At 43.6% G+C, this 26,154-nt stretch overlaps 2 protein-coding genes across 10 annotated transcripts in view; one reads left to right on the forward strand and one right to left on the reverse strand.

Annotated features, from left to right (window-relative positions):
- The window catches only part of TBCE (tubulin folding cofactor E), an 83,993-nt gene extending 63,720 nt beyond the window's left edge, over nucleotides 1-20,273 (forward strand). For 3 of the 7 annotated variants that reach the window (XM_037986041.2, XM_073011855.1, XM_073011857.1), the window contains 12 exons: nucleotides 374-473; nucleotides 2,411-2,510; nucleotides 5,595-5,671; nucleotides 7,115-7,210; nucleotides 7,755-7,819; nucleotides 7,916-7,980; nucleotides 8,695-8,847; nucleotides 10,126-10,279; nucleotides 13,134-13,202; nucleotides 14,191-14,250; nucleotides 19,658-19,865; nucleotides 19,961-20,273. In XM_037986041.2, coding sequence (XP_037841969.1) covers nucleotides 374-473; nucleotides 2,411-2,510; nucleotides 5,595-5,671; nucleotides 7,115-7,210; nucleotides 7,755-7,819; nucleotides 7,916-7,980; nucleotides 8,695-8,847; nucleotides 10,126-10,279; nucleotides 13,134-13,202; nucleotides 14,191-14,250; nucleotides 19,658-19,857 — 1,139 coding nt within the window. In that variant the 3' untranslated portion in view covers nucleotides 19,858-19,865; nucleotides 19,961-20,273. Of the gene's footprint in view, nucleotides 1-373; nucleotides 474-2,410; nucleotides 2,511-4,355; nucleotides 4,509-5,594; nucleotides 5,672-7,114; nucleotides 7,211-7,754; nucleotides 7,820-7,915; nucleotides 7,981-8,694; nucleotides 8,848-10,125; nucleotides 10,280-13,133; nucleotides 13,203-14,190; nucleotides 14,251-19,657; nucleotides 19,866-19,960 lie in introns of all 7 variants that reach the window. The other 4 variants (XM_007989859.3, XM_073011856.1, XM_007989862.3 and 1 more) reach the window with 2 other exon arrangements.
- Nucleotides 14,917-26,154, reverse strand: part of B3GALNT2 (beta-1,3-N-acetylgalactosaminyltransferase 2) — a 66,696-nt gene continuing 55,458 nt past the window's right edge. For 2 of the 3 annotated variants that reach the window (XM_007989850.3, XM_073011853.1), the window contains 3 exons: nucleotides 25,465-25,624; nucleotides 24,414-24,470; nucleotides 18,555-21,632 (listed from right to left, as the gene is read on the reverse strand). In XM_007989850.3, coding sequence (XP_007988041.3) covers nucleotides 21,498-21,632; nucleotides 24,414-24,470; nucleotides 25,465-25,624 — 352 coding nt within the window. In that variant the 3' untranslated portion in view covers nucleotides 18,555-21,497. Of the gene's footprint in view, nucleotides 15,061-18,554; nucleotides 21,633-24,413; nucleotides 24,471-25,464; nucleotides 25,625-26,154 lie in introns of those variants that run through there. The other variant, XM_073011854.1, reaches the window with a different exon arrangement.

The following is a 26,154-nucleotide window of genomic DNA, read 5'->3' on the forward strand; positions in this document are numbered from 1 at the left end:
TCCTGAGTAGCTGGAATTACAATCACATGCCACCATACCTGGTTAATTTCTGTATTTTTAGTAGAGACAGGGTTTTGCCATGTGGGCCAGGCTGGTCTTGAACTCCTGACCTCAAGTGATCCCCCCACCTTGGCATCCCAAAGTGCTGGGATTACAGGCGTGAGCCATCGCGCCCGGCTGGATAATGAACTTTTTAGTTTCTCAGTGAAGTTTTGGATAACTTAAAAGTATTATGTACTCCTGAAAAAATTTCAAGTTAACTAGAGGGTATAAAATGAAAGGTTAAAGCACTCATGCTGAGGAAATAAGAGTAACTACTTTTATGTCTTTTGTGAATCTTTTGAAATTACTGTTTCTTAACGTGTGCTTTTAGATATTAGAAGGGTAGATTTGTCAAAAAACCTGTTGTCATCATGGGATGAAGTGATCCACATTGCTGATCAGCTCAGACACCTGGAAGTCCTTAATCTCAGGTATGAACTCTTGGTTGCCGAATTTTCATGAACAATAAAAGTCATCTCCTTGCTCCCTCACAGCATCTCTGAGGCAGAAAGATTAAGGCTGCCACCTGATGATACAGGAGTTAAGAAGAAATTACTCAGGCTGATAGTGAGGGTATAGAAGTCCTCAGTAAGGTTTTCCTTTTAATGAAGAGCAACCCCAAATTATTTTCCTTTCGAACACAAGCAGCCTGTAAAATGGAGCTGCAGACATGTATTTTTGAGATGGAGTCTCACTCTTGTTGCCCAGGCTGGAGTGCAATGGTGCAATCTCGGCTCACTGCAACCTGCCCTTCCTGGGTTCAAGCGATTCTCCTACTTCAGCCTCCTGAGTAGCTGGGACTATGGGTGCCCACCACCACTGCCGGCTACTTTTTGTATTTTTAGTAGAAGCAGGGTTTCGCCATGTTGGCCAGGCTGATCTTGAACTCCTGACCTCAGGTTTTCCACCTGCCTCGACCTCCCAAAGTGCTGGAATTACAGGTGTGAGCCACCACGTCCCGCCTCTTTAAGGACACTTTAATCTTTAAGGGCACATTGATTATTATAGCCTTGCAAATGGTCACATGAGGTGATTCATGAATAAGGAGTGTGTTTTAACTTTTATCAGGTGGGGGATGAGTTAGATTGACATTGAACTGCAAGATCTTATTTCTTTTTAGCCTGACCATAAAGATGGAAGGTTGGGGGAGGTGATATTTAATTGTGGAGTAGGAGAGGAGAGGTGATATTATTAAAAGTGCTTGTTTATTTGAAATTTGAAAACTTCTAGCGTTTAATTGCTGTAGGAATGAGTAATTTCATTGGGATACTGTTTAATTGTGTTTTGATAAGGATTTTTCATTAATCTAACTATTTTACTAACGTCACAGTTTTCCAGGCCTTCCTGAGTATTTGATTTGTTTTAATCTCAGAACCTAACTTTCCAAGGGTTTAGCCAGGCTTCCTCCTTTTTTTTTTTTTGTTGCCCAGGCTGTAATGCGGTGGTAGGATCTCGGCTCACTGCAACCTTCGCCTCCCAGGTTCCAGTGATTCTCCTTCCTCAGCCTCCCAAGTAGCTGGGACTAGAGGCACCTGCCACCATGCCCGGCTAAGTTTTGTATTTTTGGTAGAGACAGGGTTTCATCATGTTGACCAGGCTAGTCTTGAACTCCTGACCTCAGGTGATCCATCTGCCTTGGCCTCCCAAAGTGCTGGGATTATAGGCGTGAGCTACCACGCCCGGCCCAGGTTTCCCCTTTCATTCTTAAACCATTTTTGCATAGACAGGTGAGTGTACAGTATAGCAGGTAGACAGGCCTGAATGAGTTGTGCTCCCAAATACAGCAAATAGGGGTAACTCAACCCATGGTGTCTCATCTTCAGAAATATGGGCTTGTGTTTTTTAATATATCTTCTTTCAGAGGGACTGTCAGGATTGAATAGAGTTTTGAGAAAGAATTTAAGGGGCAATAATTTCATCCATCCTCCTAGTCATAATTTCATCCATCCTCCTAGCCAAAGGGCAGACTCTATGTTTAGAGAAGCAAAATTCTAGCCCACGATTCAGTGTATCAGTAAGAGTCTGGAGAACGGGACCTTGCTTTGCACTATCCAGAGCCATGTCTCGTGAAGCTGGAAGCTCACCTTGCAAACGCCTGAGTTTCGGGTTTAGGAAGCCTGCAGCCGCATACGGCTGCCCTAATCCTGTGAAAGCATCTTTACACAGCTGATCCCAAAAAGTTGTATATTGTAAATGTTAAAAATTAGGTAGTCTTGATTCACTTGAATCATTAAAAAAGTGATTTCCATTTTAAGATTGAAACAAATCAAACCCCTTAGATTAAAACCCAAGTTGTTGCTTTCAATGACTATTTCAGTTGGGTTTACTGTATAGAAATAAGTATATTGTATCTTCTTTTTCTACACAGTGAAAATAAACTAAAATTTCCCTCCGGTTCAGCATTAACTGGAACGTTTTCTGCACTGAAGGTTTTAGTCCTCAATCAAACAGGAATAACGTGGGCTGAGGTAATCATATTTCTTTGGTTTATTACATATTAATAAGCAATTAAAAATGTTTGATTTAGTAGGGAATTGAAGTATAACTGTGGCTTCGTTTAAATCATCCCAATATCTATTAATAGATAACAAGATTCTTTAAAGTGCCTTGCAAAAACGAGTTAAAAGCGCATCGTAGTTGAGTTTTGCATTTAGGAATCCGTGTCCTCTCTCAGCTCACTTGGACTTGTTCTGGGGCCTTTATAAACAGTGGCGCTCCATTGTGGTATGCAGCAAGGATGTGCTGAGCTTCGAAAAGCCGTCGTGTTAGCTATTGACTAGCTCCCTGAGTTTTCCTGTAAGTTTTTTTTAGAACAGAAGCCAAGCAGCAGAAAGGTTCTCACATCCTTTTCTTGTTAGAAGTTCGGCTTTTGGAAGCCGCTGTTCATTTTATACAGCTGGGCTCAAAAGTAGACTTGTGGGTCCTCGGCACAGCAGCGTTTGGGACTTATGTCTGGCGGTACAACTTCCTCTGAGGCGTGCTGACTTCACACACCCAGAGCATGCCACTGTCTGTTTTTTTTTTTTTTTTTTTTGAGACGGAGTTTTGCTCTTGTTGCTCAGGCTGGAGTGCAGTGGCGCGATCTCAGCTCACTGCAACCTCCACCACCCAGGTTCAAGTGATTCTCCTGCCTCAAGCCTCCCGAGTAGCTGGGATTACAGGCATGCGCCACCAGGCCCAGCTAATTTTGTATTTTTAGTAGAGACTGGGTTTCTCCATGTTGGTCAGGCTGGTCTCGAACTCCTGACCTCAGGTGATCTGCCCACCTCGGCCTCCCAAAGGGCTGGGATTACAGGCCAGAGCCACCGTGCCCAGCCCACTTTCATTTTTATTCATTTATTTTTCTTGAAACAGAGTCTTCGCTCTGTTGCCCAAGCTGGAGTACAGTGGCGCAATCTCGGTTCACTGCAACCTCCGCCTCCCGGGTTCAAGCGATTCTCCTGCCTCAGCCTCCCAAGTAGCTGGGATTACAGGCGCCTGCCACCATGCCCAGCTTATTTTTGTATTTTTAGTAGGGACGGGGTCTCACCATGTTGGCCAGGATGGTCTTGAACTCCTCAAATGATCTGTCCACCTCGGCCTCCCAAAGTGCTGGGATTACAGGCGTGAGCCTCCGCACCCGGTTCGGGCATTCCACTTTCAAACCAAGGGTGTAGAAATACATTCCCAGCTATGTTCACCCAGGAAGTGCCACAGAGGCTGCTCAGTGAGAGACAGGTGAGTCCCTTGTGCCCTTAATATGCCCACGGAGCCTCTTTCCTAGGGCCCCTCCTCTGTGAGGTGCTTACTCCCTCTCCAGTGTAGATGCAGCTGGAAGACAAGAAGGGGCCAGGCACTGGGGCTGACACCTGCAGTCCCAGCGCTTTGGGAGGCTAAGGTGGGAGGATCACTTGAGCCCAGGAGTTTGAAGCTGCAGTGAGCTAGGACTGCACCTTTGTACTCCAGCCTGGGCGACAGAGCAAGACCCACCTCACCCTCCAAATAAACTAGGAAGGGCACACAGAAATTCAGGTGGTAGAGATGACAGTAAAGTTCCAGTGAGAAAATTTAGAAATAGTTGGTGAGGCTGGGCATGGGGGCTCTCACCTGTAATTCCAGCCAGCACTTTGGGAGGCCCAGGCAGGGGAACCGCTTGAGGCCAGGAGTTCAAGACCCACCTAGGCAACATCGAGAGATCCTGTAGATGCTATATATATTATTATATATAATTATGTAATAAAATTATGTAATTATTACATAATTATATATAATAATATATAATAATTTTTGTAAAAAATTTTTTGTAAAATTTTTTTTTTGTAAAAAAAAATTAGGCTCATGTGCAGTGTGGTAGCAGCAGGCACGGTCTTGACATGCAGAAAGATGCCAGCAAGTTCGTGGACCTGTGCATGCGGCAGAAATGCTCCACCAGCAACTGCGTCATCAGTGCCAAGGACCATATATCCATGTGGATGAACGTGGCCAAGGCCAACAAGGTCACGGGCAGGTTTAACAGCTAGTTTAAAACCTGTGCTATCTGCAGGACAGTTTGCAGGATGGGTGAGTCAGATGATTCCATTCTCTGGCCATGGCCAAGGGCGTTATCTCAACTATTTTGTTTTTGAGATGGAGTCTTGCTCTGTTGCCCAGGCTGGAGTGCAGTGGTGTGATATTGACTCACTGCAACCTCCGCCTCATGGGCCAAAACGATTCTCCTGCCTCAGCCTCCCAATTAGCTGGGATTACAGACATGCACCACCATGCCTGGCTAATTTCTTGTATTTTTAGTCGAGATGGGTTTTCGCCATGTTGGCCAGGCTGGTCTCAAACTCCCGACCTCAAGCAGTCTGCCCGCCTCAGCCTCCCAAAGTGCTGGGATTACAGGTGTGTGCCACCATACCCGGCCATTTTTGTATTTTTAGTAGTAATGGGCTTTCATCCTGTTGGCCAGGCTGGTCTCCACCTCCTGACCTCAAGTGATCCACCTGCCTCGGCCTCCCAAAGTGCTGGGATTACAGGCATGAGCCACTGTGCCTGACCTCAAAGAACTTTTGACTGGAGAGAATCATGGATGTAGGATATTTGTTGTAAATATATAATGAAAACTTTAAAAAATAATGAAAGAAGAAATAACTGTTAAGAAATTTATGAAAGGACATGAAAAATTAGCATATCCTTTACAAACCCAGATTGGCATTTAGAATTGAGGAAAGGTATTTAACATCAATTTACTTCTTTTGGTTAAGCAAATTCTATCAAATACTAACACATGCAGTTAGTATCTCCTGTTGCACCTCGTAGCTGTCTTACCTAAACCATGCATTGACACCTACCTCCGAGGCCTCAGAGTGCCCACAGTATGTGCTCCCACAGCATTAAAATGCACTCCTTTAACATTTTATTTATCACCCCCCCACCACCATCCCAGGCCTGAAACAGTCTTATGAACTGTCGGTGAGGCACTTGTTTGCTGAAACAGTAACTGAGCTGAATCCTTGTGGTGGTTCCTGTGAATGCCCGGGAAGAAACAGCCAACAGAGGCCACCTGAGCCTGAGCCGAGTTTCTCTTCCAGGTGCTGCGGTGTGCCGCCTGGTGCCCGGGCCTGGAGGAACTCTACCTGGAGTCTAACAATATTGTCATTTCCGAAAGGTAACTAGGGCTTACTTAAATGCATCTATCCCCATTAGTCATCATTCTGAGTAAACAGATGGTCTCAATTATATCTCACCTTAATTTTTAGAAGATTTGTAAACAAGAATTAGGAAAAATGCTTATTATTCATTGCCTTCGCAAATTAGAATTTGACTAATTGGTTCTAATCAAAGGAAACTCGTCAGAATTAAGTATTTGTGAAGACATGAGTTATCTTAGTTTTGCATCAGTGTATTAACTTGCTGCTTGCTGTTTCTTTTCTTTTTTTTTTTTTTTGAGACGGAGTCTCACTCTGTCGCCCAGGCTGGAGTACAGCGGTGATCACGGCTCATTGTAACCTCCGCCTCCTGAGTTCAAGCGATTCTCCTGCCCCAGCCTCCTGAGTAGCTGGGATTATAGGCGCCTGCCACCACGCCTGGCTAATTTTCTTTATTTTTAGTAGACACGGGGTTTCACCATCTTGGCCAGGCTGGTCTTGAACCCCTGACCTTGTGAGCCACTGTGCCCAGCCAATTTGCTATTTCTAAATAGAAGTTCTGTAGGATATGCTGTAAGGATTAAATAATGTATTTTTCATTAGCATCATCTGTTTCAGGTCATTGTACCAAAGTACATGTAAAACCTTGTTCTCTGAAATATATTGTTGCCTCATCTCCCTTTTTTTATTAATAATATTAAATTACTGTGTAAAATTAACCTAATTGTGGGAGAAAATTTACAACAGATTCTGAATTAAAGGATTCAGAATCTTAAAGATTTTCGTGTACAGAAGGGTTTCATTATGTAGGCAAATGCAAGTGTGTTTTTTTTTTTTTTTTGCGATAGAGTTTCATTCCTGTTGCCCAGCTAGAGTGCAGTGGCGCCATCTCGGTTCACTGCAACCTCCGCCTCCCTGGTTCAAGTGATTCTCCTGCCTCAGTCTCCTGTGTAGCTGGGATTACAGGCACGGCCCACCATGCCTGGCTAATTTTTGTATTTTTAGTAGAGATGGGGTTTCACCATGTTGGCCAGGCTGGTCTTGAACTCCTGATCTCAGGTGATCTGCCCACCTCGGCCTGCCAAAGTGCTGGGATTACAGGCGTGAGCCACTGTGCCTGGCCTGCAGGTTTTTTAAATTAAATTTTTTAATTTTGAGGTAATCATAGATTCACATCAAGTTTTATAAGAAATGATACACAGATATCATTTGTACCCATGACCCAGGTTCCCCCATTGGTAACAAGTTGCAAAACTATGAAATAGGATCACAGGCTAGGTGGGACATTGACACCGGCAGGAATTTGTGCATTGCCAGAGGCACCCCTCAGGTTGCCCTTTTATAGTCATATCTACTTGCTTTTTACCCCCAACCCTCCATCGCATCAAATGCAGGCATTTTAAGGCTGTCTCTTTGAAAACAAAAGAGAAATTCACAGTGAAAAAATTTTATTTTCCATACAGGCCAACAGATGTTCTCCAGACAGTCAAGTTATTAGACCTTTCCTCTAATCAATTAATTGATGAAAATCAGCTGTATCTGATAGCCCACCTGCCCAGGTAATTTGCCTCTAAATGCCTGATACAATAGTGTTCAGTCAATTCTTAGTGAAGCAATTTTTATATACTATGTATGCTTTCTCAGTAGAAACGTGGTAACAATGATGGAATTTCTAAATTGAGTAATTCCCTTTGGAAAATTTTCATTTGAATTCATTTAAAAAATGTACTTGTGAACGCTGTATAATGTGGACTATGTCTGTACCAGATAATTTGAAGAATGAATAATTTGACCCTGGCGATATTGCCGATAGTCTTCACTCGTTAAACTCCGGGCAGTAGACCGTGTCTCTTTCCTCTGAGATGCGTTTAGCACCTGACGTAGCAGTAGGTACTCAAGAACCATTAGGTGACTATCGAGTCATTAGAATATAGGATAAAGAGTTCACTTTGCATGTCCTAAGTTGGACTTCATGGTTTCTAAGTATTTTACATGGGATTAAAAACCTAGGGTGTAGAAAACAATTTACAAACCGAGTCTGGTTGATACCCCATAGCATTTTAGAGTGTTCTGTGTAATCAAATTTTACATTTTGAATTTCAGGTTAGAACAATTAATCCTCTCTGACGTTGGAATTTCTTCTATACATTTTCCGGATGCTGGAATTGGTATATAAGATTAGTAAAGTTCCATCCTGCCCCCCCATGCTATACTTTAGCTACTTCTTTCACTTCTACTGTGTAACTTCATTCCTCTTTTTATAGGGTGCAAAACCTCCATGTTCCCGTCCTTGCAGTACCTTGTAGTAAATGACAATCAGATATCACAAGTAAGAGCTGCTTCGGAGTATGCCCAGCACACTGTTGCCTCTTTCCATTGTCATGGCAGAGTTCAGAGGTTCCTTCTACCAAAAAGTAAAAAAAAAAAACCCCTAAATCAAAAGAGAAATGCCTCCTCAGCGTGGAACTCCTCATATGAAGCCAAAAATATTAAGAAAGAAATTAGTTCACTTCACACCTAAGTGGACTTCACACTCAAATGGCACATTAATAGAGTAAAAGTGGCTGGGCGTGGTGGCTCAATCCTATATTCCCAGCACTTTGGGAGGCCGAGGCGGGCGGATCCCCTGAGGTTGGGAGTTCGAGACCAGCCTGACCAACATGGTGAAACCCCATCTCTACTAAAAAAAAAAAAAAAAAATTACAAAATTAGCTGGGCATGGTGGCACATGCCTGTAATCCCAGCTACTTGGGAGGCTGAGGCAGGAGAATCGCCTGAACTCGGAGGCAGAGGCTGCGATGAGCCAAGATTGCACCATTGCACTCCAGCCTGGGAAATGAGCGAAACTCAGTCTCAAAAAAAAAAAAAAAAAAAAAAAAGAGTGAAAGTATGTGGTCTTTCTAGAGGGGGTTGCTTGGTGGGTGATGAAATTCCCTTCCTCAGATTAGAAGTAGGGACTTGCTTTCCTGTCGCTGGTTCCAACTTCTGCAAAAGTAGCACGAAACATACTGCTTTTCATTTATTTCCTTTTGCTGTGTTTCAGTGGTCATTTTTCAATGAGCTAGACAAGTTACCAAGTCTACGGGCTTTGTCCTGCCTAAGAAACCCCCTGACCAAGGAGGACAAAGCAGCAAACATGACGCGGCAGCTCATTATCGCCAGCATTGGCCAGCTGAAGACCCTGAACAAATGCGAGGTGAGCACTGGCGTCGTGACTAGCTGTTTTTTAGACTAGAAAATAAATGATTTTAGGCCACGCGCCATGGCTCACGCCTGTAATCCCAGCACTTTGAGAGGCTGAGGCAGGCTGATTGTTGGAGTCCAGGAGTTCGAGACCAGCCTGAGCAACCTGGTGAAACCCCATCTCTACAAAAAATACAAAAATTCGCTGCGTGGTGTTACACGCCTGTAAGTGCCTGTAGTCCCAGCTGCTCAGGAGGCTGGGGTGGAAGAATCACCTGAGCCTGGGAGGCCAAGGCTGCAGTGAGCCATGAACATGCCACTGCACTCCAACCTGGGCAATGGAGTGAGACCCTGTCTTAATTAAAAAAAAAAAGTAAAAAGAAATTGTTTTTGAATATTGTAAAGGAGGTGAGATGTATATTTCTTCGGAAAGGTAAAAGATTAGCCTTGTGCAGTTTCATAATAACGGTTCTTTTCCAGCTCCTCAGGAGACAGCAGCGACATCAGTGCGCTGTCGTTTGAGGAATCCCAGGCAGCTTCTCCATGTTTTCAGGAAATGTAGGCAAAAAGAACCGAACCACAGAGCTGCTTTCTCTTCTCCTTCTCAGCTACTCTTCCCCATAAAAGTGGGAAGCCCATGCCTTGTCCTTGCCAGCACTTTTGTGCATTCACTGGGAGTCAGTCAGCTCCACCAGGGCAGGCGCCTCCAGGCAGACCTCGAGGAGGTGACCCAAGGGACCTGGCATAGTCCTGAAACTGGCCTATGTGCAAGTACTCTCATGAATTAAAAGCGTAGGCCAGGCATGGTGGCTCACGCCTGTAATCCCAGCACTTTGGGAGGCCATGGTTGGTGGATCACGAGATCAGGAGACCGAGACCATCTGGCTAACACGGTGAAACCCCGTCTCTACTAAAAATACAAAAAAATTAGCCGGGCATAGTGGCGTGCACCTGTAATCCCAGCTACTCCAGAGGCTGAGGCAGGAGAATCATGTGAACCTGGGAGGCAGAAGTTGCAGTGAGCTGAGATCACACCACTGTACTCTAGCCTGGGCAACAGAGCGAGACTCCATCTCAAATTTTTTAAAAAAGTGTAAAACAAATTCTTTTTTCTTTTCTAATAACCCCTGAGTTCTGTCAATGTTAAAAAGAAGAGTGAAAACTATATCTTGTCCCTCTCAATTTGATTATTCTCTGCATGTGCTGTGGAGGAAGGACAAAGTGCAAAACGCAAAGGACTTGTTAGAAAAAGTCTTTCTAATAGATTTGTTTTTATGTCACACCAACATAGATTCTCCCCAAGGAGAGGCGGACAGCTGAGCTTGACTATCGAAAAGCTTTTGGAAATGAGTGGAAACAGGCTGGTGGACATCAGGATCCGGACAAAAACAGACTCAGCGAAGAATTCCTCAGAGCCCATCCTAGATACCAGTTCCTCTGCCTGAGTACGTGCGTATACGCTGGTGGCCTGCGGGTGGCGGATTTCCCGCTGGAACAAAGTGTTCCCTTGGGTATCAAAAGAGGTTCTCAGTGTTGCTTTTGCCCTTCCTTTCCTGGGCTTTTTCTGTTCATCTGAATAGACTATAGGTACTTTCCTGGGGCGAGGGCAGCAGGGCAAGAGCAGTGTCTCTCAGCAGGAAGAACCTGGGAGACTGTGTATGTTCTTGAAATGGAGAGAGTTGCATTTGGGGAAGGGAACGCAATTTTTTTATTTTTAAGAGATGGAGTCTTGCTCTGTCGCCCAGGCTGGGGTGATCTCACTGCAACCTCTGCCTCCCGGGTTCAAGTTATTCTCCTGTCTTAGCCTCCCTCGTAGCTGGGATTAGAGGCGCCCGCCACCACGCCCAGCTAATTTTTATATTGTTAGTAGAGATGGGGTTTCACCGTATTGGCCAGGCTGGTCTCGAACTCCTGACCTCAAGTGATCCACCCACCTCAGCTTCTCCAAGTGCTGGGATTATAGGTGTGAGACACCATGCCCGGCAGGAAAGCACTTCTTTTTCTTTTTTTTTTTTTTTCTTGAGACAGGGTCTTGCTCTGTCACCGAGGCTGGAATGCAGTGGCACAATCTCAGCTCATTGCAACCTCCACCTCCTGGGTTCAAGTGATTCTCCTGCCTCAGCTTCCAGAGTAGCTGGGACTACAGGCGCGTACCACTATGCCTAATTTTTGTATATATTTTATTGAGACGGAGTTTCACTCTGTTGCCCAGGCTGGAGTGCAGTGGTGCAGTATTGGCTCACTGCAACCTCTGCCTCCCAGGTTCAAGCAATTATCCTGCCTCAGCCTCCTGAGAAGCTGGGATTACAGGCATGCGCCACCATGCATGGCTAATTTTTTTTGTATTTTTAGTAGAGATGGGGTTTCATCATGCTAGCCAGGCTGGCCTTGAACTCCTGACTTTGTGATCTGCCTGCCTCAGCCTCCCAAAGTGCTGGGATTACAGGCATGAGCCACCATGCCCGGCCGGGAAAGCACTTCTTTTTTTTTTTTTTTGAGACGGAGGCTCGCTCTGTCGCCCAGGCTGGAGTGTAGTGGCATGATCTTGGCTCACTGCAAGCTCCACCTCCCGGGTTCATGCCATTCTCCTGCCTCAGCCTCCCGAGTAGCTGGGACTACAGGCACCCACCACCACGCCCAGCTAATTTTTTGTATTTTTAGTAGAGATGGGGTTTCACCATGTTAGCCAGGATGGTCTGGATCTCCTGACCTCGTGATCCGCCCACTTCGGCCTCCCTAAGCGCTGGGATTACAGGGGTGAGCCACTGTGCCTGGCCAGGAAAGCACTTCTTAAATATATGTTCTCTTTGCACATGTTCACTAGGTTTCAGGTGGTGCACCATGCTCCACTGTAGAAAGGGTAGGAAGCACTCCAGGTTCTCTCTGAGGCATCCTATTTTTTTTTTTTTTTGAGGCAGAGTTTCACTCCTGTTGTCCAGACTGGAGTGCAATGGCGCGATCTCGGCTCACTGCAACCTCTACCTGCTGGGTTTAAGCGATTCTCCTGCTTCAGCCTCCTGAGGAGCTGGGATTACAGGCGTCTGCGACGACGCCTGGCCAATTTTTTTGTATTTTTAGTAGAGATGGGGTTTCACCAGGTTGGCCAGGCTGGTCTCAGAAACTCCTGACCTCAGGTGATCCGCCCGCCTCGGCCTCCCAAAGTGCTGGGATGACAGGCAAGAGCCACTGCGCCCGGCCGGCATCCGTATTTTTTAAAGCCCCACAGGTAGTTCTAGTGAACAGGGAAGTTCGCATGAGAGTGTAGTTCTGCAGTAAGCTCTCATCCCCAGGGCTCACTACCAAGGCTGGTACTTGGCATGCACGGTGGTTCGTTAAATCCTCCAGCCTGGTTCTTCAGACTTTGAAGCTAAGAATTCATGAGTCTTTGTCCCTGATGTACTTTCCATTTTGTTTTGCCTTCATTATTATTCCACATTTCGCTTTTATGTGATTTTCCTTTTTTATATTTCTTAATGCAAGAAGCTCACTGCATACACGCTTTAGGCTTGAACAGTATCTTTAAGGAAGAAAAGCAGCCTGGAGGAATCACTTTCAAATTACTCCATTAGCCGGCCCAATTTCCTGGCCACGCTCCACTCCTTGAATTCGAAATCACTTGGGGGTGGGCAAGGGAAGATTCTGAAGCAGCTGGCCAGGTATTGTTGAGTATTCACTGCTCAGAATGCTAGAAGACAAACGGGGGGATTTAGAGAAATTCTGTCACTGTTTGGCGTAGAGCAGGAAAAAAGTTCTGCTTTCCTCCTCTTCTATGGAGGTTGTGGTCCCGGCCGAGGAACTGGTTTGCAGTGTGGTACTGAGCGCCCAGCCTGGCACTGCACGGTCTGGTTGAAACTTAGGGAAGGTGTCTTGTGGATTGTGTCTCAGGTGGCACCAGGTTTCTCTCGGCGCATAAAGAACTGTTACCAAAGGTGACACTCGGGGAAAACATTTGAAGTATTTGAGGGCAGTCTTCTCTTGCTAGTTTGAGTCAGGACACCTAAGGAACAATGATGTAATACACATGTAAACACGCTGCTTTTCATTTATTGTCTTCTGTTGAGCTTCACTGGTCATTAACAATGAGCCAGATAAGTTAGAGTCTGCAGCTCTGGGTAGACGGACGATTCTGCCCTTAGGAGTGGTTGTTGTCTATCACTCCTAAAAATCACACTGAGTAAAGGCAGCTCCATGTGTCCAGGGAAAGGCACAGGCTGTCTGGATACTTACCTATGCTTTTTTTTTTCCCCCCCTTATAGTGGCCTTTGGTTTATCATTCATCTCTTTTGATTTCTTAAACAGAATATGGTGTACCTGAAGATTGGGAACTCAAAACACAACAACCATTTATGCTCAAAAACCAGCTACTAAGTAAGATGCTCAGATTCAAATAGTTTATTTGTATTTGAGTCCTTAGGTGCCGAAACAAATAGTGTGTTTCTTTTAAGTGTGTATCTCTTAAGTACTTAAGTAAATACTTTGAGTTTTAAATGAATTTTTTTTTTTTTTTTTTTTTTTGAGACAGTCTCCCTCTGTCCCCCAGGCTGGAGTGCAGTGGCATGATCTCAGCTCATTGCAACCTCTGCCTCCCAGGTTCTAAGTGATTCTCCTGCCTCAGCCTCTGGAGTAACTGGGACTATGGGCATACACCACCACACCCAGCTAACTTTTTTTTTTAAATTGAGATGGAGTTTTCCTCTTGTTGCCAGACTAGAGTGCAGTGGCACAATCTCGGCTTACGGCAGCCTCCACCTCCCGGGTTCAAGTGATTCTCCTGCCTCAGCCTCCCAGGTAGCTGGGATTACAGGCATGCGCCACCATGCCCAGCTCATTTTGTATTTTTAGTAGAGACGGGGTTTAACCATGTTGTCCAGGCTGGTCTCGAACTCCTGGCCTCAGGAGATCCACCCGCCTTGGCCTCCCAAAATTCTGGGATTAGAGGCGTGAGCCACCACACCCAAAGAAATGAATTCTTTAAAACATATCTAAATTCTTATACATTTTTGCAACTCCTATGTTTTAAACTCATTTAATAGTGTTATAAATGTGGGAGGTAATGGAGTTGTGAACCAAATTGTGATTTGTGAATTTATGACTTGAAAACCTGTCCAAGCTGTCAGGAAAGAAGCACTAAGCAGGGAAAGGGATCAGGAAAGAAGCACTAAGCAGGGAAAAGGGAAAGTGGTGTCTAGCTATTTTTGTTGTTGTTAGCAATTCATGGAAGGATTTTAAACATTGATTAGACCTGCCAATTTGCACTGCATAGCTCTATCATTTGGCCATCTGTTGATGTGTGTGGATAATTTAAATCCATATAATAGTAGATATCAATTAGTCTTTTTCTTTGTTTCTCTTAAAGCACTGAAGATAAAATACCCTGATCAACTTGATCAGAAAGTCCTAGAGAAACAACTGCCGGGTAAGAAAAATGAGCCTATCTTTTCCTTAAACTCTGAATCAGTGGCCTAGGTATGAGTCAGCTAAAATTAAAACCTTTAACTCATGTCTCAAAGTGTGGACCTCAGAGCTTAGAGGTTTTCATTAGTCTTTTATATTCTAAAATACAATCAATCATGCTAATGTCACTACTCCCCCATGCCCCCAAAAGTTCAAGTCTCCCATAACTTTATCAGCTGAAAGCAGTTTTCTTAAAATTGGAAGCCCCTGCATATAATTACACGCACAAACACACACACACACACACACACACACACAAAATTTTATTTTGAGACAGGGCCTCTATGTCACCCAGGTTGGAGTGCAGTGGCACCATCTCAGCCCATAGCAGCCTCTGCTTCCTGGGCTCAAGCATTTCTCCAGCCTCGGCCTCCATGTAGCTGGGACTACAGGTGTGAGCCACCAACGCCCGGCTAATTTTTGTATTTTTTGTAGAGATGGGTTTCGCCATGTTGCCCAGGCCGGTCTCGGATTCCTGAGCTCAAAGCCATCCGCCTGCCTCAGCCTCCCAAAGTGATGGGGTTATAGGCATGAGCCGCTGCAGTTGGCCTAAATTGTATTTTTAACCAAAAGCCTGAGATCTTGAATGGCACAGACTTTCAGAAGCATTCCCCAAGCCTGTTGCTGTTTCCAGGGAGACTGTGACACTGGGTTTGGGGTCTGCTTCTCATCCCTTCATAAGCGAGGAGCTGTGTCCTGGTGAACTGAATTCTTATGGGAGGTTGGTGACTTTGCTTACTTTCTACTTCTTTTCCTGATGGATCAGGAGTCCCTGCAAAAACAATTTGTAGATGCTCTTTTAATGGACACCCTGAAATGGTTTTGGGAAAACTACCTTAGAACTTTAAAAAAAAAAAAAAAAAAAGTGCTACTGGAACTGAATTACTTTTATTTGGAAAATAAATATGCTTGTGTCAATAAATTAGATCAATATAACTTACCTTAAACTTTCACTCAAAATAAAAATGAAATTATAGTCTATTTTTGAGTTTGCCATGATACTGTGAATTCTCAAGATTAAACTTGACTCATAGCTAACTGCTAAAATATAAACGGTAAATTTAGAGCAGTGAGGATTTAAATAAATGAAATACACATCAGCTTAATGACTCTAGTACACTGGGTTTGTTTGCCCGTCAGTGCAGTAAATTCCCATTGATTTTTAAATTAGTTTCTATCAGATAAAGCAAGCTTATCATGGTGTTGCTTATATAAAGCAGGCTTTAGTTGTGTTCACAGAAGTAGCTTTCTGATTGATAACCATCCATTTAGTGTTAATTTACCAGAACGTCTCCATTTTTATTTATTCACAATCTAGTTTCTACTCCTGTAATACGTAATTTGGCTACTGCTATATAATGGATTAGAATTAGTGATTTCCCCTTTCATTATTCTGTTTTCAAACTTAAATACTGCCAGTAAAGGCCCTGGTGGACACAGACTAGTCAAAGAGGGCCAGGACTGTTTTATTTTTTTATTGTTTTTCAGACGGGGTCTGGTTGTCACTCAGGCTGGAGTGACATCTCGGCTCACTGCAGGCTCCATCACCTTGATCCCAGGCTCAAGTGATCCTCCCACCTCCGCCTCCTGAGTAGCTGGGACTATAGGCACGAACCACCACACCCTGCTATTTTTTTGACTTTTAGTAGAGATGAAGCCTCGTTATGTTGCTAAGGCTGGCCTCAAACTCCTGAGCTCAAGCTGTTCTCCTATCATCACCTCCCAAAGTGTCGGGATTATAGGTGTGAGCCACCGTGCCTGGAGGGCCAGGACTTTCTGTGAATGTTTTTGGCCTTCGATGTCTTTGCGTGTTTCCTTTTGCCTTTGCAGATACATCAAATCAATTAATGGGAATGTCACCACTATGGAGTATTTGCTCAAGAATACTGTCATCAGACCTGCTTCGTTAAGCTTTCCTCTGCAGTCTTCCTCTGGAAGGCACTGAGGTAGACCTGTCAAGTCCTGTCATCTGGGCATATGCCTGAATGCAGCCCTTGGCTGGGGGTGACAGTGCCACCTTACCCTTCTCTACTTCCACACTGTACACCTGACTGGTATCCCAGGTCTTCTGAGATTCAGTTAGCCATTTTGGGAACACCCACTGCATTCAGGCTGTTTTTATTACTCTTCGGGTAGAGCTGCAGAGATTCGACTATCCATAGAAATTCTATGTAAGAATTACTATTTTCAGAGTCTGAGTCCTGTGTTCTATAAACTCAGCAGTAAGCCAGCAGATTACGAGGGTTCTTTTTTCCCCCTTTATTTGCTTTTCTGTTCCTCAAATGTGCACTCACTCACTCACTCACTCATACCAAGGTTCTTAATACTAATTCTTATGCCACATGCTGCAGATATTTGACCACCACCATAGGTAAATGTCTTCTAAAAAGAAAAGTAGTAGCCAGGCATGGTGGCTCACACCTGTAATCCTAGCACTTTGGGAGGCCAAGGTGGGCAAATTGCTTGAGCCCAGGAGTTCGAGACCAGCCTGAGCAACATGGTGAAACCCCATCTCTACAAAAATAAATAAATACAAAAATTAGCTGGGTGTGGTGGTGCATGCCTGTAGTCCCAGCTACTTGGGCAGCTGAGGTGGGAGGATGGCTTGAGCCTGGGAAGTTGAGGCCGCAGTGAGCTGTGATTGAGCCACTGCAATCTGGCCTGGGTGACAGAGTGAGACCCTGTCTAAAATTAAAAAAAAAAAAGCAATACCATTTTTTTAATCCATTAGATTAGCAAAATTAAAATAATACTGGCTGGCATGAAAAAGCAGTATACCCTTTTTGTAAAGTCATGTGGGAATTACTGTACAAAGTTAAAAATACACGTACGCTCTGACCAAGCATTGTGTCTTACAGCATTTGTGATGGTAAAGATAATAAGAATCTAAATACTTGCCAGTGGGGGAATGGTGAATAAGCTCTGGTAGAACCACACAGCACACAAGGCACTGTCATGTGTCACTGAGGAGAATGAAGCAGGTCTAGAGCTGCGCTGCCCAGTGTGACTGCAATAACCACACGTGGCTATTTAAATTCATTAAAATAAAATTCAGTTCTTCAGTCATACTCGCCGCATTCCAGGTGCTCAGTACCACATGTGGCTGCCATATTGGGCAGTGTATGTCTAGAGGACATGGCATGGAATTGGCATGAAAAGCTATACCGTCATGTCATAAAGAAATACAAATATAGTAGGTCAATATATTATAAAACCTATACATCCTTTTTTTTTTTTTTTTTTTTTTTTTTTTTTGAGACGGAGTCTCATTCTGTCACCCAAGCTAGAGTGCAGTGGAATGATCTTGGCTCACTGCAAACTCTGCCTTCCGGGTTCAAGCAACTCTTCCTGCCTCAGCTTCCCAAGTAGCTGGATTAACAGGCGCCCCGCCACCATGCCCGGCTAATTTTTGTATTTTTAGTAGAAACAGGGTTTCTCCATGTTGGCCAGGCTGGTCTCAAACTCCTGACCTCAGGTGATCTGCCCACCTCAGCCTCCCAAAGTGTTGGGATTACAGGTGTGAGCCACTGCGCCTGGCTTAAAACCTATACATCCTTATATGAACATACAAAAAAAAGGCCTAGAGGTAAACCTCTCAAATTTTTAACATTGGTCATAGGCAGGTAAAAAGAAATAATTAGCTATTTCTATATTTTCTGAATGTTAAGACAGTCATGTTAGTATATTAAGAATGGTAATGCTATTTATTACATAAAAATTGCTACTTTCTTCTATAGAACCGTTATGAGTAGGCAGATTTTTTTTGAGACAGGGCTCACTTTGTTACCCAGGCTGGATGGAGTACAGTGGCGTGATCATGGCTCACTGTAGCCTTGACCTCCTGGGCTCCAGTGATCCTCCCAAGTAGCTGGGACTAGAGGCGTACATTGTTATGCTTGGCTAATTTTTTATTTTTTGTAGAGATGGGGTGTCCTCATGTTGCCCAGGCTGGTCTCGAATTCCTGGGCTCTGATCCTTCTGCCTCCCAAAGTGCTGGGGTTACAGGTGTGAGCAGGCCAGGCAGATTTCTTATTAGAATTGTTTTATGACCAAACTTTCTGTTTCTGTCACATGTTAGGAGGATGTCATTTCCCACTGGTGTGCAGCAGTTAACCCCTTCTCTAACCAGGCTCCAACAATGAAAGCCAGTCCATCTAAATCTTTTAAAAGGACTAGACTATCACATATTCACACATGAAAGAGCAAATTTTGTTAATTAAAATTATACATTCTATTAACTGTATTCAATACATACAAAAAGGCCAGTTTTTATTCTAAAATAAAGATAACATTTATTATCACAAGTTGCATAAAAACACACAGCTTTTACAAAAATGATTTTTGATAGAAAAATATGTTTGAATACACTGTGATATTTGTAGGAACACCACACTATTGCTGTATCTCCAGCTAAAGCTTCAAGGAAACTCTGTTTCTCATAATCAAAATATCCACTATTTACCACAACCCATCTTTGGAAAGAAGTTCATAGTATATTCTCAACAAGCCAAAGCGTTGACTCGGAAGTTACATTCCCATGCCTGGCAGTCACTTGTGTATGTTTAACACAGTTACACATGACATAATTACAGAATGGCGGTGCTGGAAGGGACCTTGTAGATCATTTAGTCGACACCCTCAGTTTACAGAGGTGGAACTAAGGCCAGAGTTGAGAGATGTCCTCAGGATACCTGAGTCCCATTCCAGTGTTTGTTCAGTAATTCATAAGGAAGTCATCACAAAGGTTTAAAAAGAAAACGTTAAAGACTCACTCCCATTATTATTCTGTGCTGAGAGTATCATTCTGGTTTATTCAGATTAAGAAAGAAATACACTACTGAAATGGTATGAAACTCACTGTCAAAGGGCACTTAGGTCCGTTGGCTCCGTTTCCCACAGTTCCCCAAATGAACAGGTGGTACAAAGACTCAGGCTTTCCCCTAATTACTTCCTTGGGTAAACTGACTTGGGTAAAATGACAGATATAGCCAGGCCCTGGGCTCACGCCTATAAGCCCAGCACTTGGGGAGGCCAGGGCGGATCACGAGGTCAGGAGTTTGAGACCAGCCTGGCCAACATGGTGAAACCCCGTCTCTACTAAAAATACCAAAGTTAGCTGGGTGTGGTGACAGGCACCAGCTACTCGGGAGGCTGAGGCAGGAGAATCGTTTGAACCCGGTAAGTGGAGGTTGCAGTGAGCCGAGATTGCACCATTGCACTCCAGCCTGGGCAACAGAGCGAGACGGTCTCCAAAAAAAAAAAAAAGACAGATACAGCTATCATTGCAATAATACTGTGGTCTCATCACATGAGCTAGTTTTACAAGTGTCATTTGAGAGAATGAATGGACTTTTCTTGTCTTTTGATAGGCTCCATGACAATTCAAAAGGTGAAGGGATGGCTGTCACGTCTTCTCAAAGTTCCTGTGTCAGACCTTCTGTTGTCCTATGAAAGTCCGAAAGTAAGTTGCCCAGGAAAAAACAAAGTCAAGCTTCGTCCTCATGACGACATTAAACTGTCTCTAGATAGCAACAGTTTGATTCTAAATGGCGACCATAGATCTGTTTGATTTTAAGGGTAAGCTACTGCCGGGGGACGGGGTAGAGTATGTGTAACATGCTTTATCAGATCTGTCTTAATCACATCCTTCCCTACCTTCCTTCTAATTTTAGGAGCCGGGCATAGAAATCAAGCTGGAAAATGACCTACAGTCATTACGTTTTTATTCTGTGGAAAATGAAGATTGTCTATTAGTGCGATGGTAACAACCAACTAATAAAATTTAGAGACTGCACTGCTTATCATGTCTGGGGTTCATCGGAAATAAATGATCCACTGGAACAATTCTGTCAAAAACAAAGGGGTTTACAACTTGCCCTAAGGATAACAAGGGATGTATTTTCACCACTGATGTAGTTTTTGTTGGGAAGCGACCATTTCTAGGCTTATACATAATAGCAGTAATAAAGGCTTTGAACCTACTAACAATTTTCTGATCGTATTTCATATTTATTTTTATAGTTCATCACTGCATTTTATGATAAGATTTAAATATTAAATAGAAACTAGCTAGCCTAATAAAATCTGAACACAGTTAATGTCTGTCATAAGACTAGTTTTAATGGAATTCTCTATTGATACTACTATTTTAAAGGGTTACTAAAACGATTTGGCTGGTCATTTTGGGAAATGTCCCTTAAACTTGGGGAGACACATCCTCTACTGTGTATAACAAGTATGCTATTATCTGTCTTCTCAATTGCACTATTTTCTAAGAGTGCTTAAATTAATCACATGCTTTTTCCCTACAATTATACCTAAGCTGAGTGTATCTTCTTGCGTAGAAGATAACCAGCTCTGATTGAAATGTACTCATATTAGGTAAACTTTAGGCAATGATAGGAGGAAAGCAAAACTAATTCTTTCAAAATGTCAACAATTTAGAAATATCCTTCCCGATGCCACTAAAACCCTGAGAGGTATTTGCTTTTATTCATATTCACAAAAATTTAGCATTTAAAAACTATGAGTACTAAACTGACCTTCAGGATTTATGTTAGATGCAGAAAGAAAACTTGGATATGAGTCTGCCGTATAAATGGACTTCTTTAAAACCAAGGTTCAGAACTGAGAATCAGATTGGTTCCTCTTCCAGTTCAAGTTGCCCACTTCAGAGATCCACAAAATCTGACGTTATTTCCAGAAACCCCAAACTTTGGTATAAGTGACCACTGCTCAAATATGTGATCACACGATCACACAGCATTCCTGTGAGTTCTTTTTGTCTGATAATTATCCTCATTAAACTCTACAGAGCTATCCTGCAATCCAGGTTGAAATTCAAACTCTCAGTTACTACTACAGATTCTGAACGAGGCCAAGTTTTAACCAAAAATTACAGGTAATGGTGATTACTAATTAGCCACAATGCATCAGGATTTAGAAATTTTTTTTTTTTATAAAATAACTTGGTATTTTTCTGATAATCTTCCAATATATAAACTTTTCTTATGCTACAGTACCAGTTGATTTTTAAGAAGGAAATTTGTGCAAACATTAAGAAACACCGCATTGGTTCCGGGTGAAAGTGCCGGTCTGGAACTCTTGAAAGACCGTACAGTCTACAGCTAAACCCTGGGACTCCTCACACTTGCACTCAGATTATCGTTTGCCTGCCCTGATTCTAGATGCTGCTAATTCAAGTCCCTGTTATCTTGCTTCACACCGACAAGGATCACCGCACCATTCCTTCAGTTTCCACAGTTCTGTCAGTTCCCATGGAGAATACTGAGGAGAAGACAGCATTCCTGTCTCACAGGTCTTCTCACACAGCCACAGGCTGTCCTGTTGAAAAATAACCAAAGCTGATCTGAGAGTGGTGAAACTGTTTTAAGAGCGTCAGAAAGTCTGCACGTAGACAGTTTTTATCTATTCGAATGATGCTGAAATTACTTCAAGGATAACTCCGTGTGGACCAACTGGTGAGGTTTGGGGGTGGTACCTCCTGATTGGGGAAAACACCAGGTCCCACAGTCCTGTGGCTGTGGAATACAGAAACAAGGCCGTGTGTGGATGAAGAGTTAGTCAACAAATGCAATTCTGTAATGAATGATTTTAGAAACCACAAGTGAGTTTCGTGTTTGCTATTAAAGGTGTGTCTATGGCAGTATTAATAACAGCTATTACTCTGATGGAATGCTTACAATATTGTGGGGACTCTACCCAAGCACTTTGTAAATATTTCACTCAGTTCTCACAGTAACGCTGTGAGGTAGGAGCTATTTCCCTCTTACAACTGAGGAACAAACTAAGAGTTAAGTAACTTGTTCAAGGTCACAGGGCTGGTAAATGAAGAGGAGGGATTAAAGACTCCCAAGCTCAAGTTCTTAACCACTAGACTATTTCCTAGCTACATGAATTGGCTTCTGTTTTCAGCAATATAGCAGAACACAGAGAGAAACTCATTCAATGTTTTGACAACACAAAAATGTTGGGCAAAATGAAACACCTTTATAAAGCATGGCAGAACTCCATGAAGAAGAAACCGGTAGGAGAAAGTGCTGAGTCAGCATGTGCCCTGAAGGCGGCTGCCGATCCTTGGGTTATGAAAGGCCAAGCCCAGGGACAGGAGACTAATGGGAGACTGACACAGAGCTAGGATCTCTAGGGGCCACAGCCTCAGGGGGTATATGAGAAAACAAACTCGGCTTGTCTGTCTCAGTCTCGCCCCTCAGTGGGATGGAAAGGCATCTCTCTCCCGAGCGCCTACCCACAGCGTGCACTTAGGTAGGTCTGGGGCTGGTAGTCAGTCTCTGTAAGCCCAACAGTTCAAGTCAAAAATCTGAAGTATTCATAGATGGTAGTTTTCCTAGTGCATGGTAGAAAAAAATGTAAATCCTCTCTGTAGGAACGCATTTTAAATAAGGACTCAGTTTCCAAAGACAACACGGTCACAAAAAAAAAACAAAAAACAAAAACAAAACTCTTCAACACATCAGAAAACAAGCCCCATGAACAACAGTCTGTAGAAACAGGAAACTGCAGAATCAGACCCAGCAAAGACTACAGATCCCAGAGTTATCAGATACAAAAATAATTCTGTTCAAAGATGAGACTGAAAGTACAACAAAGGAATCGGACTATCAAAGTGGACACAGAGATGTGGGTTGACTTCTGAGAGCTGCTCTGGGCCCCAGCTCTATGCTGGGCTTCTAACTGCCAGACACTGCATGTGCCTTCTGTCCCCTGCACCTTCGATGGCCAAAGTGGAAGCTGCAAGAATCCAGAACTCAACAGAAATCTCTAAAGCTAAAGTCAGCTTTGTGCTTGGTTTCTTCCCAGGTCTCTAGTTTCCATTTTGGTCTCTGCAGATTCATTTTTTTTTTTTTCTGGTTCAGCAATAGTGTGTTTTAAATGATGTCTTATATTTCATGCAATGTCTTATTTGTATTGGTCAGAAGGGTTGAAGGATCCTTAGACTGCCACACTCAATCAGTGGATTCTGTCATTATTTTTTGTTTTTTTTGAGATGGAGTCTTGCTCAGTCGCCCAGGCTGGAGTGCAGTGGCCGGATCTCTGCTCATTGCAAGCTCCGCCTCCCGGGTTCATGCCATTCTCCTGCTTCAGCCTCCCGAGTAGCTGGGCCTACACGTGCCCGCCACTACACCCGGCTAATTTTTTTTGTATTTTTAGTAGAGACGGGGTTTCACTGTGTTAGCCAGGATGGTCTCCATCTCCTGACCTCGTGATCCGCCCACCTTGGCCTCCCAAAGTGCTGGGTTTACAGGCATAAGCCACCACGCCCAGCCTTCTGTTGTTAAGTTTCAAAGCTGAAAATAATTTCTGATCAAATCTATGGAAACTGAATTTTTCGTAGGTAGGGGAACTTTCATTTATAACTTTTTGCTTTAAACTCAGAAAAATACTGTATGAGAAATAACCTAGGTGGATTATTGTGAATTAAAGCAACAGCATAGCTATTACGGTAGAAGATCCTCATTCTTTCTGCCCATGGTGTGATATACATTACAGGCTGAGCATTCCAAATCTGAAAATTTGAAATCCAAAATGCTCCAAAATCCAACTTTTTTTTTTTTTTTGAGACAGAATCTCTCTCACTCTATTGCTCAGGTGGGAGTGCAGTGGTGCATTCACAGCTCACTGCACCCTCAACCTCCCATGCTCAAGTTGACCCTTCTACCTTAGCCTCCTGAGTAGCTGGGACCACAGGGAGGCGCTGCCATGCCCAGCTAATTTTTTTGTACTTTTTGTAGAGATGAGAGTTTTGCCATGTTGCCCAGGCTGGTCTTGAACTCCTGGGCTCAAGTGATAATGCCCACCTTGGCCTCCCAGTGTTGGGATTACAGGCGTGTGCCACTATGCCAAGCCCAAAACTTTTTGAGAGCCAACATGACACTCAAAGGAAATGCTCACTGAAGCATTTCAGTTTTCAGATTTGGGATGTGGAACTTGTAAGTATAATGCAATTATTCTAAAATCCAAAAAAAATCTGAAATCCTCAATACTTCTGATCCCAGGCATTTTGGATAAGGGACACTCAACCTGTATGTAGAAATCTCACCTCCTCAACTCTTAAGAAGCCTGAGGCCATCCCCAAAGACTTACCTGGTATCTTTTAGGTCCTATGGCTGCCATCCAGATGCCCATGCTTACATCTTCACCCTATACATGGCCCACAAAGTTTAAATGTAAAAATTTTAAATGCTATTTTATTTGTAAAGACAAAACCATGGCCACTCCCATCATAAACCACCTTTCTACTTTTTTGCTTTATTATTTTAATATGAAATAGCAAAAATGGATTCACACAAAGTCAAAGTTAGTGGCCTATGAAGCACCCCCACCACAAGGTAGTAAGATGAAACCGCGAGTAGACGACCCATCCTTCTCGTGTACCTTAAGCTTTCAGAAAGCACTTTGGGCTCCCTCCTTAGGAATTAAAATCTTTCTATTCCTCCAGGGACTATACTTTTTGTGTGTGTGTGAGACCGAGTCTCCCTCTGTCGCCCAGGCTGGCATGCAGTGGTGCGATCTCAGCTCACTGCAACCTCTGCCTCCAGGTTCACATGATTCTCCTGCCTCAGCCTCCCAAGTAGTTGGGAATACAGGTGTGCGCCACCACGCCTGGCTCATTGTTTGTATTTTTATTAGAGGTGGGATTTCACCATGTTAGGCTGGTTTTGAACTCCTAACCTCAAGTGATCTGCCTGCCTCAGCCTCCCAAAGTGCTACAATTACAGGCATGAGCCACAGTGCCCGGCCTCCAGGGACTACGCCTGTAAATACCAGCTGAAAACATAAGTAGGCTCAAAAAAGATTTAGGAATAGAAGTTAAAGGCAAGATTTGAGGGATATGGGGTGCATCCTTAACCTTTGAGAGGTGATTCCTTTACAGAGAGTAACGTGCTTTTCCCTAAGGTAAGTGGGTTCTGCTTTTCATGATGGAATGCTGAGATGAAACTTGGTATGATGAGTGTATACGTAGGTGGGAAATCCTTAATTTTTTATTTTATTTTTTTTATAGAGATGGGGTCTTGCTATGTCACCCAGGCTGGTCTTGAATTCCTGGGCTCAAGTGATCTACCTGCCTTAGCCTCCCAAAGTGCTGTGATTACAGGCGAGAGCCACCATGCCAAGCTAAGAAATTCTTAATTACCTGATAGGTCTTTAACCTCCCCGAGTTGCTTGCCAGCCAGCTGACGATGTCCTTGGAGATCACATACCCTGACCCACATGCAAAGGCAGGGTAAGCGGGGCTGGGGTACTCCAACTCCTGCCACTTTCCGGTTCGGTCAACTGCCCAATTCAGTCTGAAACTGAGATGAAAAATAATGTGGCCTCTTGTGTTAGTCTGACATATATCCCACCACTATTAAACTTGACTCCTTTATCATCACTATAAAGGAATAAGCTTGTAGAAGTGAGGAAAGAAAATAAGAAAATTTCTTTTTTTTTTGAGACGGAGTTTCGCTCCGTTGCCCAGGCTGGAGGGCAGTGGTGCCATCTTGGCTCACTGCAACCCTGCCTCCCAGGTCCAAGCGATTCTCCTGCCTCAGCCTCCCAAGTAGCTGGGATTACAGGCATGTGCCATCATGACCAGCTAATTTTTTATATTTTTAGTAGAGACAGGGTTTCACCATGTTGCCCAGGCTGGTCTCGGAACTCCTGACTTCAGGTGATCCACCCACCTCGGCCTCCCAAAGTGCTGGGATTACAGGAGTGAGCCACTGTGCCCTGCCAGAAAAAAATTTTTTTAATCTAAGGAAAGGAATGATCATTTATCCAGTGTTGTTTTAGATAAGATGGGTATGTTAAATTTTCTCAAAGTTGCATTTGTAAAGTTTCT

Source organism: Chlorocebus sabaeus, chromosome 25 (genome assembly GCF_047675955.1).
Source record: "Chlorocebus sabaeus isolate Y175 chromosome 25, mChlSab1.0.hap1, whole genome shotgun sequence".
NCBI classification, from domain to species: domain Eukaryota; kingdom Metazoa; phylum Chordata; class Mammalia; order Primates; family Cercopithecidae; genus Chlorocebus; species Chlorocebus sabaeus.